At 47.0% G+C, this 16,029-nt stretch overlaps 1 protein-coding gene across 6 annotated transcripts in view; it reads right to left on the reverse strand.

The window, feature by feature from the left end:
* The window catches only part of WDR59 (WD repeat domain 59), a 50,570-nt gene that overhangs the window by 21,095 nt on the left and 13,446 nt on the right, over positions 1 to 16,029 (reverse strand). For 5 of the 6 annotated variants that reach the window (XR_012630517.1, XR_012630516.1, XM_074881300.1 and 2 more), the window contains exons 6-16: positions 15,976 to 16,013; positions 13,922 to 14,010; positions 13,372 to 13,488; positions 12,340 to 12,417; positions 11,166 to 11,322; positions 9,382 to 9,461; positions 7,054 to 7,186; positions 3,804 to 3,928; positions 2,777 to 2,941; positions 1,874 to 1,969; positions 328 to 484 (exon numbers count right to left, since the gene is read on the reverse strand). Coding sequence is in view for 4 of the 6 variants with exons in the window: in XM_074881300.1 (XP_074737401.1) it covers positions 328 to 484; positions 1,874 to 1,969; positions 2,777 to 2,941; positions 3,804 to 3,928; positions 7,054 to 7,186; positions 9,382 to 9,461; positions 11,166 to 11,322; positions 12,340 to 12,417; positions 13,372 to 13,488; positions 13,922 to 14,010; positions 15,976 to 16,013 (1,235 nt within the window). In the remaining 2 variants the exon portion in view is untranslated. The remainder of the gene's footprint in view (positions 1 to 327; positions 485 to 1,873; positions 1,970 to 2,776; positions 2,942 to 3,803; positions 3,929 to 7,053; positions 7,187 to 9,381; positions 9,462 to 11,165; positions 11,323 to 12,339; positions 12,418 to 13,371; positions 13,489 to 13,921; positions 14,011 to 15,975; positions 16,014 to 16,029) is intronic. The other variant, XM_074881302.1, reaches the window with a different exon arrangement.

Consider the following 16,029-nt stretch of genomic DNA (forward strand, 5'->3'; position numbering starts at 1 on the left):
TGGTAGGAGAGAACTAGGCAAGGAAAATAGCTATTCCCAGTCTTCTGTAAAAGGTCTGTCAATGCATCTGGCATGCCATAAGCCAAAGGCCTTCAACTAGTCCTTCAATTTCCAAATCCTAAAATCCCACATGCAACACCAACTGCGAACAGTTGCTAACTACTCATTATCTATAAATTTATCACAGCATTGCTACTTTAATACCATTTCTTACTCGTTGCATGGCAGTGACCAAAGCCTCATCCTGTTCAGAGGCAAGTGTTCCCCAAGATATTAAAAGGACCATTCCCCAGGTAGCTGTTGTAACATGTCAGTGATGGGGCTAACCTGCACCACAGAACCTGGCTCCAGAGGTCCGTGGAAATGGGATGTTAGAGTCCTGGTAGGAGCCATAGGCATTGGAGACCCGGGCGAACGTGGGCAAGGGGGGTGTTACGGAGTTTGACAAAGCGTAGGGATTGCTGGACGTGCTGTCCTCTTGGTTCTGAAACAGAAGTTACCCAAGATCACACTCCTGCTGGGCATCACCGCGCCAAGCAGCCTCACGGAAGGTGCTCGTCCTTTGAGCCAAAGCAGATCAAGCACAGAGCACAGCTACTGCTCTGACTGCAAAGGCACTTGCAAGCACATTTACTGTTGAGGAAAGGGCTCCTCTGGCTGCTTGTCCAGAGCTTTCTCTCCCACCACAGCCATGCTGAAATACCAAGCTTAACTTGGGGTGAAATGGTGGGAAACTATACAGAAAATCTGACCTTCAGACTCTGGATGTGACTTCTCAACACAGGGAGCTGAGCTAAACCTGATACCTCAATGATGTAAATGAGACCAAGTCACCTTAAATACAAATACCACGCGTTTGTGGGGGCTCAGATGCAGGCTGGGAGTCTTGAAATGAGGAAGGCAGGTGGTGTGAAATACTGGGGGACCTCAGGCCTACCCATAGGAATTTTGGAAGAAATCTGCATTTATTTGGATAGAGAGTACTACAGCTTAGGTTTAAAGGAATTCTTCAAAGGCAGCATTGCCTAGCTTGAGTCATCAGATTTCCATACAATGGAGAAAGTTCCCACTCTTACATTACTGCTGAAACCAAACAGAATTAAGCCTTTCCATGTAAAAAAAGCCCTTTATTTGTGATGAATAAACAAAGACTCTTGGAAAAGAAACCTAAGGAGACTCTCCAATCTTTTCCTGAATGCTAAAAACATCCACTCCAGTACACTTCACCCACACACAGACCCAATACCTGGCACTGGGGTGCTGAGTAGGTATCACAGATCTCTCAGCTGAGGGCAGAGTGTGACTTAGATTTATCTGCAGTATCATCCCTAGAAAACCTTAGCACAAGGCTTCAGAAAAAACAGACTTTTACAGCTTTTTTTTTTTAAGTGAAGAAAACAAAGATCCTAGAATAGGACTAACAGGATCTTTGACTAGAACTGAGGAGGTAAAGATATCTGTCACTGCCTTTCTGACAAGAATGAATCCATCAGCTCCCTGAGGCCTCTCATCTTCTCTCACAGACGATAACCATGCCCTGGCACTCGGTGAGATATACTCAGAGCTGGGAAGTTACCATGCACCACTAAGATGCTCCAAACCCCAGTCATTCCTGCTAACCTGAGTATCAGTGAGCATGCAGAGCTCCCCAAAGCAGCAAACCTTCAGGGCCTGATTTTCGGAAACAAAACACATCTAATCATCTGCCCAGTTTTCTTCAACATTAACCAGAAGTGCTTACACAAATGTAATGGCCAGGCACTGGGGTCTATTTACACATCTAATGAGGCCGGACTCTCACTGCAGAGTCAGAAGTGTGGGCCGTGGGAGAAGACAACAAACTAGGGCAGAAAGCCCACGCAGTTCTCCATACCACAACAGACTCCAGCCAGGAGACCAGCTGACGCAGGCAGGGCTCCAGGCAGCTCTGGTTCCGCTTCACTTTCTGCAGAGAAGTGTCTTTCAATATCTGTAATACATACAAGACACAGCTTGAATCACGGTTACACCCAACACCTTCCCCACATCGTTTTTTGCCTGCAGAGCAGCTAAGATGCCGGGATCCAGAGAGGCCAAAGACATCCCATAATATCCACTGGAGCCACACTGACCCACTGGTGTGCTGTCTGCTTTGAGGAACAGCTCTGAGCTTTGATCAGAGCACCTAGATTCAGCACACTCTGAGCCAGGATTTGGGCTGCTCTACTGCTGTAGCCCATACGTTCCATACCAGTTTCTGGCAAACTGGATCAGGTTTTTTTTCAGGAAGGAGCCCAAATTGATCCATCAACTTGCTGCCGGGGAAGGGATTTCATCAGCAATAGGAATTCCTATACCAGATGATCAAACACCCCGTCTGGAATGAGCAGGGCCTGTGTAAAATGTCTCCTCATTTTTAAAACAGTTTGTGGAGGAGAGCAGGAAGCAACATCCCAGCTCAGAAAGAGTATCTTTCTGCAGCTGGATGCTTAGCTGGTCATTTTGTCTATTATGGGGCTGGGGGCAACTGCGTGAGGAGAAGGATGTTAGGGATCCTCAGGCAATACACATCACACTGGAACAGTGAAGAACACATTTAAAAAGCACCAGTGGAGAAAGGCAAATACTAGGTTGCAAGGCCAACAAAAATCTCACCCTAGGAGCTCCACAATGTATCGGTTCAAAGTGACCTGTGGTATGTCTTCGGCTAGGTCAGATGTTTTATTGTGTCAGTAATCCAGACATCAAGTGTCCAGCATCTGTATATTTATAAAGACAGTGTATACTCCCCACACACCTTCAGCAGCTTTGCTTTCATGGAGGCAGTGATCGAGGTTGGGTTGATGAACTGGAAGGACGGTGCAGCATTATTGGGGTACTGGACAGGGAACATCACCAGCATCCTGACTCTGTGGTTGCCGCAGTGCACTGACACCGTACAGCTACGACTCACTGCATCCATCTGTGAGGAAAAGCAATTGCTCTGTAGTGACATCCCCACGGACTTTTAAACTTACAGTGGCTTAAGTTAACGCTGAGGGGCTGATTCCTCCGCACACTCCTAAGAGGAAGTCATGCTGTTCTCAAGGGCAGCGAACGCAGCGACAGCAGAAAACCCCAGGCAGATGGGGACGGACTCGGCTCGCGCCAGCAGACTGCCAGGCCAGCATCCCAGCATCTGGAGACCACAGCCAGCCCAGGTAGTGCCAGGAATCAGCCACTGCACCCCAGCCCACTTCACTGGGCCGTGGAGAGCTCCAGACCCATGGCAGCAGTAATAGGCACCACCTAAGATCATATGCCACTGTCTCAGAAAAAACACATCAGGGTTCATGCCATGAGCTGTGAAACCACAGGGGTGGGGAAAGGAGGCAGCTGCCTCAAGTCTCCCATCCCACCCCAGCGCTGTGCCTCCAGCCAGCTTCCACACACAGAGGAGAGTTTGGTGTACAAGGGAGATGCCAAAACTGATGGAGAGAGTGCAGGGTAGGGAGAGGCCAGCAGACTGGGTTCAGAAACAGCTGAAAGGAGATCAGCTGCATGTAGTGGAACAAGTCACTTTCCACTCCACAGTCTAGGCAGAGAGGAAAACACCATCCAGCCTTCTTGGGACCAGCCAGTGTACTCACTGTGCTGAGACACTTCCCTCACTCCCAGTGTCTGGGATTACCCTCCTTCCTACTACCCCTGGCCAACAGGATCTCTACAGCTCAGAATAAACCTTGTTTACAGACTGCAGCAAAAAACATTCCCCTCTAAAGGCTCCAATGAGCCAGGCTGCCCACATCCCCTCCTTAACAAGCCAGTAAAAGGAAACTCTCTACCTCAACATTGACATTTCGGATCTGCACGTTGATCAGTGAAAACTCCTGCTGCAGTGTTTGAGGCAGCCCCAGTTGGTCCGTTTTCTTTCCCACCAGGGGGTCATTCAGGAAATCTTCTTTTAAGGCTGACAGGAAAGATGGAGAACAGATTGAGACAAGCTATAATGGACAGACTTCTGGCAGGTGATGCCAGGAGGCAGTCAAGACAGCAGGCTTTCCTCTGCTCTTCTGATGCATGGAGGTATGAGTCTTACCTGGCAAAGACCTGCGAGCTGGAGGGTCTCAGCTGTTGTTTAGAGGCAGGCTTCTGAGCCTTGCTCTTCAAAAAAACAAACCTGTCTGCACGCAGGTTTCCCAGGAAGGTTACAGAAACTGCCTGTACTCTGTACAGCCCTAAATGGTCCGTCTCTACCCATTTGAGACCCCTTCTCCTTCCTACACAGTACTGCCAGAGTCACCAACAGCTGAACTGGAGCCTCTTGGTTCAGCAGGAAAGAACTGCTGCCAGAGCAGTCTCCAGGAGGAGCTCTGGTCTTTGGGACTCACACCCTACCGCTCTTGACTTTCAGGGAATGCTTCCAAAGCATAATAAGGCTTTGGGAGAGAGAAGAGGGTATTTCTGGCCCTAGTAGAAGCTTAATTAATTGGTAGCAGACATTTGCATTTAACGTTTCAAAGCACTCTACTGCTTTAACAGTCTTTGAAGACTCATCTAAATGCTGGGTCTAGCTGTCCAGTTCCAACAGTTTTCAGGAGGACAATGACCCCTGAAGGCCAGAATACATTTAAACAGCCAGGCAAGCACTGCAGGACATGAGGAATCATAGTTAAGATAGCAAACTTGACTGAGTTTCAGAAGAATTGGCCTCTGCCCGTGGTTGTGCCTGGCTTTTGCCTCGTACTTTGTTATGTACCCCCATTAGGGCAGGGGTAGCTCCTTCTGAAGGGTGTTTTGCTGTAGCATCGCTTCCTAAGAAGACCAAATGTATTTTTTGATGATGGTTCCAAGTACACAAGGGAAATCCCAATTATTCAGTTGTCATTCTCATGCTTGAAGTATCACATGGCACAGACTATTCCTAGCAAGCAAATAGATTACAGGAAATGCAAAAAGTTGTTCTTTTACAGGCATTTGCCTAAAAGTTACTGACTTTGCTGTTGGGACAAATATATCTGGTTTTACTGCTGCCTAGTGGGTTGCTGAATTTGGATAGGTAGGATGCTTAGCTGCTCATTCCTGATTGCAATTTTATTATAGTGCTTAGATATACTTCACAAAAGGGAGCTGAAAAGGGGATTAAAAGATCAGTGGCTCTCAGGGAAGATAATAATTTCTAGCTCAAGACACCGCATAGCTTACTGAAAAGCCATCTCTGAGGTTCCCAATATGGAATATGGGCAGCACCCTCCCTTTGTCTTCTCATCCCATTCCCTTCCAATTAGTTTCTAATCCCCCGAAGCCCACATATTTGTCTAGATTCCTGAAGATCCTTTACAGGCAGCAGCCAGTGAGGAGAGCTGTACACAGAAGACACAGCTGGTGGGCTTTCTGATTTATCTTCTGAGCACTGTTCTCTTCAAAGATCCCCCAAAGTGCTTTACTAATATAACACGGAGACTTTGTCTGCAGCTGAAATGCAGCCACCTCCAGGGTGAAACACCAACAGTCCACAATAGCTTTTAGGCTAGAAAGAACTGAAATTCCTACTTAGGGACTTGCTTGTGCATTAATCCTGCAGTCATGATATTTGCAGCAAAATCCACCCTGCTACAGAAAAGCCATTTTCATTCCCTTTGGCTGCAAGGGAAACCCTACTAGTCTGAACCAAAGCCACACTCATGCAGAAACCACATAGGACGTATGAACGTGACCTCATCAGGGACGGTGAAAGAGTTAACTTTCTCCTGAGGAAAAAGAGAGGTCAGGCAGCCAGAATGAGAATACTTAATGCTCTCAACTGGAGCAAGAGAGGCCATGCTTCCCCACACAGTACTGCTCATGGTGAGCACATGTAGCCAGGGCTTTTTTTACCATATTATAAAACCCTCACATAGATGGAGGTGCTGAGGACTTTTTGAAACTTGCTCTGCTGCCACATAGGACAGGTGGCAGAGAGGAACTTCACTGTGATTTGCTGGGCAGGAAACATCCAGTTAGGAAGAGATGCTTTCCCTAAGGGACCTCACAGCTGTCTACTTTATTCAGAGGACAGATATTAGACCACTTCCTCCCTCTCTCTCCAGTTTGTTGGCAAGTCAAAGGGCAAATCAAATCACTTTCCTGTAAGGCCCTCACATAGTGATCCATTGTGGCACCCTGCTACAATACAGAACTGTGAATTTAAACCCAAGCTGACACAAAGGCATGGGAGCTCCCTATTCCTCTTCCTCAGTATTAGATACAGAAATCTCTTTAGATAGCTTTTTCACATGCATATCATTGCCATGGGTCTCAGCTGCTGCAATCTCTTCTATTCTGGTACTTACACTCTTCAAACACTAACACCCTGAATGTTTAACCCGGCCAGAGCCTTAACCACCCAAACCCTCCTTTGCATTCCTTCCTTGATGCTTTCTCTTCCATAAAGCTAAATCAATGCTTTCTGCTAAAGCCTCTGACCCACTCCCATCCACCCATCTGTATTCAGAAGTCGACGACACCATCCCTCCCCCTCTGCTCTGCCAGCCTTCAGCCACCTCTCATCAATACATGAACAAAAATCCACGTGCTCTTTCCACATGACTTCTGGTGGATGGGAGAAGACACCGGCAAACACCTCCATGTTTGATCAGTTCACACAGTGATCCCAGCAGAAGTGTTTAGGTACCAGGTGTGATGTAAGCAGCTTGTGTCAGAGTGCCTTACCATATGCTCCCCTCTTCCGTGGGCTCATCTCTAGGCTTAAACTAATCTACCTTCTTAAGAGACAGAACTTACTTTCTGATTGCCTTATTTTTGGCAGCAAGCCATGACTATGACCTAAAGAGAATGCAATTAAATCATATTAGTGACAAGGAAGAGCTTCATTTTACAGCTAGAATCATTGTGTTAGAGGAGAAAAAACTTGGGAGGACCATCCTGAGAAACCTCTAGTGTTTTCCCTCCTTCCAGATGGGGAATCCATTAACCTTTGAAACTGCACCAGTTTGGACTATGCCTACAAAGTTATTTTCTTATGCCAAGATGCATGTTCTTCCCAACACAAAGACAGCTGATGTTTGAAGTTCCACGGCCCATCGCTTGTCTGACCTTCCTCATCCCCGTGTCCAGAGTTATGCTGGGGCTCCGAATCCTGAGGGTGAAGGGTCTTGTCTGGCTCTGGCAGATGAGAAATCCCATCGATGAGGTCCTCGACTCCATCCAGGATATCGTTAGCGCAGAGCTGAAAAGAAGAAACACACCCACATGCTGCACAACAGAAACCAAGCTGTGGAAAGAGCCACCACTAAACAACTCGTTTCTCCAGGGAGCTGGATTTGCAGCGTAGGTCTGTCCACCCAACAGTCACGACTAAGACCTTAGCATTGTTTCTGTGACAAAGACAGCTGATCTTCCACTTTCCAGCAGCCTCTGCTCTCTCGCCTCAGACACCCTGGCCAAATCTCCCACTCACAAAGCCACTTCATTGACAGGGCCAGTCTAAGTAACAGATGTTTTACTTTAATCAAAACTAAAGCTGATATTACTTTAATTCCTTGAATTAATTTGTCAAAACCAGTTCAATTTTTTAGATCAGGTATAATAGTAGCACACTTTCTGCTTTTGATATTTACACTCCAGTAGGATCTAGAGACCCAGCAACATACTAGGGGCCCTTGTGTTCTAGGTCCTGTATCAAAAAGAGACCATGAAAACTTGTATTTTAAGTTCAGCACAAGAAAACAGTGAAGATGAAGAGAAGAAACATAGAGAGGAGAAAGGATAAGGGCACAGTGTAGCAAATCACAGAATTGGTCACCAGCAACATGCCATCGTGTGTGGTTTGAGCCAGACAAAGACAAGGACAAAAGAGTGGGAGCCAGCAGAGGAAGAGTAAAGGCTCTGACATGGATGGACAATTGATTTAAAGACAGGAATGAAATCAAATATTCACAAATATATCAGGCAGGAGTAAAGGGTCATTTTTCACAGAGAAATTTTGTTACAGACCTACAGGACTCCTGCAGGATCTGTGCTGGGACACATTCTTCTCAACTTATTCATTAAAAACCTGGAATAGGAGGTGAATAGCAACATGACCAGATTTGCTGATGCCACCAAGTTTTTTGGGGTAGTGAAAAGAGTGGCTGACTGCAATCAATCACAGAAGGACCTTACAGATGTAACTGTATTAAAATGAAAGATGAACTTCAGGTCAGGTAAATATAAAGAAACGCACATAAAGGAAAAAACAGCAAGTTCAAGCTGGCTGAGGGAATAAGATGTAGAGGCCAGACTAATCTGATGTTTTCATGGAATTATGCCCCACAATTTAGAAAACAAACCAAGTACTGAGGATTCTTTGGAAAGAACAAAGTTCAGATCCCCATCTCAAAAAGTATGTAGTAGAACTAAAAAAACTGTCATGAAAGGCAAAAGGACAATCAAAGTTCTTGTACAAAGGATGAAGTAAATCAAGATCTTTTGATTTGAAAAAGGAGGCAGCTGAGGAGGGATACAATGGAGGCCTACAGAATCATCAGTAGCACAGACAAGATGGCTGCTCATTTAATCTTCAATGTAATGAAACTAGCAGGTTGCAAAATAAACAAATGAAAGGAGCTGGTTTTTTCACACAACATGCAGAAAAGCCATGAAACTCCTTGTTGATAGGATGTTTAAGATGACAAAACTTTGCACAGGTCCAAGAAAAGACAGAACAAGTCTATGGAAGTGAAACTCATCAAGCTCTGTCAAATACAAAGATGGCAGACTCACTGAGCCTCTAAGCTGCAAATTGCAGGAGGCTGGCAGGGCACGTGAGAGAAACATCACTGCATACTTGCCTCATTCTTATCCCCTTCCAAGACATCCATGGCTGAAAATGAGACAAGGCAATATGGGCCATCGTGGCCATAGGAACCTCTGGTCTGACCCAGCACAGCTGTTCTAGTAATTGCATCAGCAATTTGTAACTGCTGCCAGACAGCGGAACAACAGGATTCACACTGCCTGCACCAGGCTAAGAGGCAGCGGAAGCAAGGGGAGGAAGTGGAGGGCACAATCCCTGCATCCACCCGATACCTAGAACGCCAGGAAAGGTCACGCAGTCTTGCAGCCATGGAGGTGGCACCTTCAGGCAATGCAGGCAGTAACTGCTCTCCACTTTCCCCAAAAGACTTCTACGCTTACAGTTATACAACAGAGTGGCCTTGCACTTCCACAGAAGGTTTTGAGGCACAGACACAGAGAGGCCTCACCACAGGTCTTCCTGGGGATGTTTCTGGGCTGGTGAGGAAGAGGAAAGTGAAGTGGCAGCTGGTTGCTGTGTCTGCAGCTCTAGGATATCAGAGGAGGGACTGGGAGTGCAAGGAAAGGGAGGTGAATCCAGCCTGTAAGAAAACTGTCCACAGTTCAAGAGCAAAAGTGTTTACGTACCCTCTGCAGCTGAGAGTCAATCCGCCACATCCGCAGGGTCTGATCACGGGACCACGTAACCAGCTGGTAGTCTTTAGAACCTAAAAAGGACAGAAACAACTTATAGACCCAGCTGAGAACAGAGACTATCTCAGTCCTGTGTTTTGTGTAAACAGATTCAGGCAAGCCAGCAGGGAGATCCAATGGATAAGGCACTAAACTGAAAGGCAGAGAGAGTCCTTTTCTGCTTTGAACTGGCCTAGGCACATCAGGCTTTACACCTCCCTGAACCCCGGTTACCACACCTCTAAATGGGGTATAATTTACAGGCAAAAAAGCACAAAGTATAATGAAAGTGGTGCAAGTTTTCCAAGTAGGAGTGAACAAGTTCTACTACCATACTTATTTAAACAGAAGAAATAATATAGTTGAGAAACAGATTTATTTTTATGATAAACGTAAAGTCAAAATATCTTTTAGTTCATCGTATCTGTTTCAAGATGCGGATGTTTTACAACATTTCTAAGCTAAGAGAAGTTGGTTCTGCCCTTTTTCCCTCTGAAAGACTTGGATGATGTCAAGACAAGTTCAGGTTGTAACGAAATACATCTAGCCACATACTATCTATTAACAGATAACAGTACACAGACTTATCTATGCCCACATTTAGGCCTTGTGATACAGTTTGAGTTTCCCTTGTCAAACAGCTGCTCCACTTAAGAATATGCTGCTGCACAGCTGCTTCCTACACCCCTCTGCTGAGGCATAGGGGCTGTCTAAATACAGCACAGCAGACTCTGTGGAAGGAGATTTGTGCCATCTTGGTTGTCTCTGCGTTGAAGCAGACTTGGAATGCTTGTGTGATTGATTTATGTTGCTCGAGACAAGCACGACTTCCAGCCTCAGATATTAACTCAGCTAAGACAACACAACTGTGGTTCAAGTCTGCTTGAATGTTCATTCACAGGCTGTCTTAGACTGCACCTCCAGATCCTAACATGGTTCTATATCACCCTCCTCTTTTTGAGAGGAAAAGCAAGGTAGAGAAAAAAGTGACTTCACTGAATTACCCCAGCAGCTGGTGGCACGGGGTTGGACCAGAACTTTTACACAGCACTGCAAAGCCATACCACAAATGACACCAAAGCCAGACATGCTTGTTCTGTCGATGGCAGCTGAGGTGCTGGAAACAAAGCTGTGCTGTGTGGTTATCCAGCCTCTAATACGGAATCTCCTATATTTAGCTGCCTACACTGGAAAATTTAGTCAGGACTGAACTCTTAACAGCAGCCTCTCTATCCCACGCTCTTCCTTCCCTGCCTTTGTCAGCACACAGATAAGGTGGGTTCACTGGGTCTGTGGTCTGGGATATGCTGGAGGCTGCTGGTCCAGGCAGTGGTGTGAGGGGTTAACTGGTTAGCCTGCAGCTCTGAGCAGGGGCAGGGTGCCTGCACTAGTGCACCCATCTAATAGTTTGCACAATTTATTTGAAAGATCCATTTAAAAATAGACTCACAGGACAGTGGAAGCAAATAAGAGTCACCACTGACCCACTCAGCATTTGGTAGATTTGCTTTGTTAGCATGGACACAACAACGCAATGCTTATGTGGGCACTGCCATAAAGCAAGTAGAAAACAGCTGTAGCTTGAGGGGGGGCAGGAAGGTGGGTAAGAGCTACTCCAAGGAAAGACAAGAGTCAAAGGGCGATAGCATAAGCATTGCAGCCAGGAGCCAGGCCTCCACACCCCTGGATAGCTGATGGCCACAGGACAGGGGAAAGAGCACATCCAGCCCTGAACTCACCTTCTTTCTGCTTCCTCCACTGAAACTCCAGCACCACATCATCATGTCCCACGAAAGTGTGAACAGGCGTGTTCAAGTCAAAGACATTCCAGAGAAGGAGACTGTTCTCCCGACGGAGTTGGGGGACCATCACTGTCACCAGTCCGTTGCTGAAAGGCTTGAGAAACACACACCCTTCCTGTTAGCCTTGGGGAGTTATGCTCCCATGCTGCTGTTATCATACTCTAATTTTTCCCTTTTCCCACCAACAAGAACGTGTGGGTTTTAAAGGAGCTCAGCACAAAACAGAATCAGGCCTAAGGGTCCAAGGCAATTGCTGTGCAAAAACACTGTCTTACAAGGGATAAGATGTAGTACACTGAGATATTCAATGCAGCTCACTTAAGATTAGTAATTTCTTTCTGCTGCTGCCTCACTTTTCAGCTGTGAGGCTGGAGGGATTTCACCACTGACTTTTCACATAGGATCCTTACTGCAATTTGCCTGGAGCTGCAAGAACTGCTACCTGGGGACTGAGCCCCAGCAGCTGCTCGGGGTCACAACGCTCAGAGGAACACTGGAACCCAGTCCTACACTCCCCACCACGAGAACAGGGGAAGGGGATCAAACATGCAAGGCACAGCACTGGCTCCAGGCCACATTCAGATGTCTGGGGAAGAGAACCGATATGGCTGATGTTAAGAGCCTTTGCTAAACATGGCTGGGTGCTTGCTCTATAAAAGGCAACAGTTCTTGGATTTGATATGCTGTAAGTGCCCACGGTGGCACACTTGGAAACCTTGCGAGTAGAGGAAGCACTCAGAGAGGGAAGACGACTGCTGCACTGCTCTGTGCAACAGGTACCTGAGTGGAAAAACAGGACAATGAGAGCAGCAGCCACTTTCTGAGCCTCCTGCTCCCAGAGCCAACCACCTGCCCCTGGGTTTTCACCCCCCAGGAGGATGATGCCCAAGACTGGGATCCCACACTGCTCGTCATTCCTTCTCCTGAATGCCCCTCACTGTGGGTGTTGCTTTTCTAGGCCTTTTAAGCACCAAGAGGGATTTTTAAAATCAACTTATATGTCCAGCAGTAGAACTGGTGAGAAGCCCTTCATCAGTTCTTCTTTATTTAATGTCCCTTTGTGTATTTGCTCTCACAGCACAAGTGGGGCTGGTGGGAGTTTCTCACTCACTGTGTATCTTGCCTTCCAGACAGGAACCTGGCAGGGAAGGATATTGAGGTATTTCCGAGGCTGACGGTAATCCCAGAACTTCAAAAAAAAACCAAAAAAGACAAGCAAAGGCAGGAGTCAGCTGGCTATACTTTCAGGCTGCAGTTTTCCATGTGGCTTGCAGATATAACAGAGCAAAAAACATGCCAGGGTGCCCACAGCATCATTAGTAATCCCATTCATTAGCAGCAGAGATGGCCCCAAAGGACAAATATCAAGCTATCAGCATCTGGCAGCATCCCTCAGACAAGTGACTTGGGGTCATATTCACAGTGATCATAGCTTGAGTAATTAGAGCAGGGAGACAGGCAGCGTGCTTGGGCTTTCAGAGCTACAAGGTACCCTGCAGGCTCCCAGCCAATGTGCCAGTCCAGACTGGAGGCAGGCCCACCCTGCTGTTACTGCTAATTTTGTAATGAAGAATCTAACCTTTTGCTTTGCTAGAATACACATCAATTGCATTTGCCTCAGAGCTTAGCTAAATGTGAATGAGCTCCATTTGGCTCACATACAAAGCACACTATTTCCCCCCAGGTAAAAGGCCCTGCATAGCAATGCTTGCAGGCAGTCTCTTATCGATAACCCAATTTGACATGAGTTTGGGAACCCCAGGGGCTGGACTATGTCTCCCCCCAGGTTGCTGTAATCAGCCCGAGACTGGCAACACCGCATTTTGGGGAGAAGGCTCTTCTAGCATTGCTCTTCTGGCAGCTCCCTTCTGGCAAGCAACAGGCAGAGGCGGTTGTTTTCAGCATCAGTACTGCCCAAACCACCACAGATATGTGGTAAACATATGTGCACCCATCCTGCAATGATTTCTCTGCCTGTTCTGTAAGCGCACCCCTGGCTCAACACAGGCTGCCAGAAACCAAAAAAATAAGGATCCAGGCCTTGCCAATAGCAAGCACTCCCCAAGACTTCAGCAGCAGTAGAAGGGGACCTGCTCCACCATCCTAACATCTCCCAAGCAGAAGTCCCAGAAGCGACACTTACCCTGACAGAGTTGTCCTGGCTGGAAGTGGCCAGTGTATACTCATTGTCAGGATGCCAATCCAGACCGTGGATTTTAGAGAGATGAGCTGCCAAGTACTCTACTGCAGTGCTGGGTTTCTGCAAGGAGAGACATTTTCCTTCTCAGCACAGGACTCCTGAAATTTGGTCTAGTGGGACACTTTAACAAAGGCAAGGTCTCCAGCTGGGGAAAGGCAAATAGCTCAGCAAAAGTAGTTGAAGAAAAGGTCCTGTGAAGGTGTGGCAAATTCCAGTCATCAAGTGCAGCCCTGAACAACTTTATACTCAGTAAAACAGTGAAGTACTATGAGAGAAAAAGCAAAATCTTAGTGGGCAGTTTCTGGGGAAGGCAGCTATCTACCCGCTCTCTTCAGGCTCGTGGGCTCCCAGTTCCTTCTAGTTTAAATCAACCCACAAGAGAGATTTGGGATAAAGTAGTACATTCTTCTCAGTATTTATCTGTGACCAGACGGATGTCTGTATCGGGTAGGTGGGAATATGCACCAACTGCTCAAAAAAACCCTCAGCTTACCCTTTTGTCCCATATTCGGACATCCCCATCATGGCTTGTTGCTAAACAGTTGGCATTTTTCTTGTTCCATTTCACCTGGGAAGCTCCAGCTGCAGCACAAACAGAGCAGGTCAAAGCAAGTAATTAAAAAGTAAATGGCACAGCAGACCCCTGACCTGGGCTTAGAGCTGCTCTTCTTAGCACGGGAAAGGCAGTTCAGAGGAAGGATATCCCACAAGTCAGCGTGAAGGATGGCATGAAAAGGATTAACTCCTAATTCCTCAGCATAGTGTTTGTGTCCTCAGGACTGCAAAGCAAGAGTGTTCCACTTACATGCCTAGAGACCCGCATCACAATTTCTAGCGATGGGTTGTACCCAATTAAAATACTCGTGTCCATTAGCTCAGATGGAGCAACTTCCTCCAGACAAAACTGCAGGTTCATCACCTCCCTCTGAAATCCCTTCTGTTTGCACTCTAGCTGCTTAAGGACTGATTCATTTGTCTCCCCAACACCCTCTATACTATCTGATGCTATACAGGGAACCGGTGTTATTGAGCTATTATTGAAATACAGGTGTAGGAGAAAGCTGCAGTGCAGGGAAACCTTGTGCCTGGCCAGCTGGAGGTAGACTCACTGGGTGGACCAGAAAGCCCAACTGTCAAAATACACCACAGAAATCAAAGACATCAATGGTGTTGTAAAGAAACTGGATGATGGTCCAGATATGATTATATATGATATCACAAGGGACTCAGTCAAGTGCCTAAAATCAGAAGATGGGTGGTTATGTCTAATAAGAAGCAAAACGCAGCTTTGGTTGATGTGACTTGTTCAGATAGTGTAAGAGAAACACACATTTTGTTCATGTTCAGAATAACTGGCAGTATTTTCAAAACATTTTAAGCTATCAGAAAGGTGATGTCCATGAGAAAGCTAAACAGATGTCAGCCTGCTACTATGCCCCACCTTCACTACCCACCTCCTGCTGCACGGTGAACAGATTCATTGTGGCAACCCAGCAAAAAGCTAGTGGGGAAAAAAAGGCTGCAAACAGGTTGCCAGTTGATTGAGTTGATTCACTCACTGAGGGGTGCACAAACATCTGGACCAGCTCTAAACAGAATCGGGCATGGGAGGTGGTTGCTGGGCTGGCTCAGCTGACCTGTGAAACCTCACCCCAGGCACCAGAACCAAACACTGCTTCTCTCTGCTTCAGTAAGGTTTTTGCATCGCTGTGATGGAGAGGTTTGCTGGCTGAGAGGGAAGGGGGAGCCACTGCAGATGTGTAGTCTAAGGAGATCTAAGCAGCAGAGCATAAGAGTTATGTGCTACGAGAATTGCTGTAATACTGGGGACAGTAACTCAGGAAAAGGACGTTTTGCTCATCATCTGTACTTTGCCCAGTTCCAACAGGCAGCCAGGGAGGACTGACACACAGCACCTGCCAGCAGGCACTATTACAAGCGGCTGGACAGTCGCGCTGCCAACAGCCGTGACAAGTGCCTTTCCAGAGCAAGTGCTGTCCAAGGAGACCACCTTGGTGTCACCACTGCAGCTCCCTGCACGCTGAAGGCACCCCAGGGGAAGCAGAGGCAGGCAGTTAATGTACCCAGCCCCCCAGTAAGTAAGGGGGCAGGCTGGCAGGCGGCAGCATGCAACACCGCTGCCTGGGGTGCGATTTAGTTTCTCAGCTGCTTTAATCAAGCATAAAAGGACATGGAGAAATTGCAGACAGGCAACACGGGACAAACAGTGCAGCACGGTGGATAAGCAGGGAAGAAGCAATGTCTAAAAGGCACAAATGTGACTGTCTACCAATTTCAGGACAGCCAGTCCAAGTACCAGCACTGCCCTCCATGCCTGGGAACCTCCACGGGCTCCACATCCCCTCTGAACTCTGCAAAAGGAGCTGTGAATTAGAGCCTCTCGGGCTGCTCCTACACGGGACAATCACTTCTGTACTCTGCCATGTTTATCCTTGGAGCATGAAGGGAGGGAGAAATACCAGCAGGGACACATGATGCTAAATGTAGGCATTAAACAAGCCTAAATCCCACACACGCCATACTTACCAACTGCAGAGAGGGAGACTGTAGGCTTCCTGGTGTCTCTGAAACACAAGAAGG

This window comes from Strix uralensis, chromosome 12, assembly GCF_047716275.1.
Source record: "Strix uralensis isolate ZFMK-TIS-50842 chromosome 12, bStrUra1, whole genome shotgun sequence".
Taxonomy (NCBI): Eukaryota; Metazoa; Chordata; class Aves; order Strigiformes; family Strigidae; genus Strix; species Strix uralensis.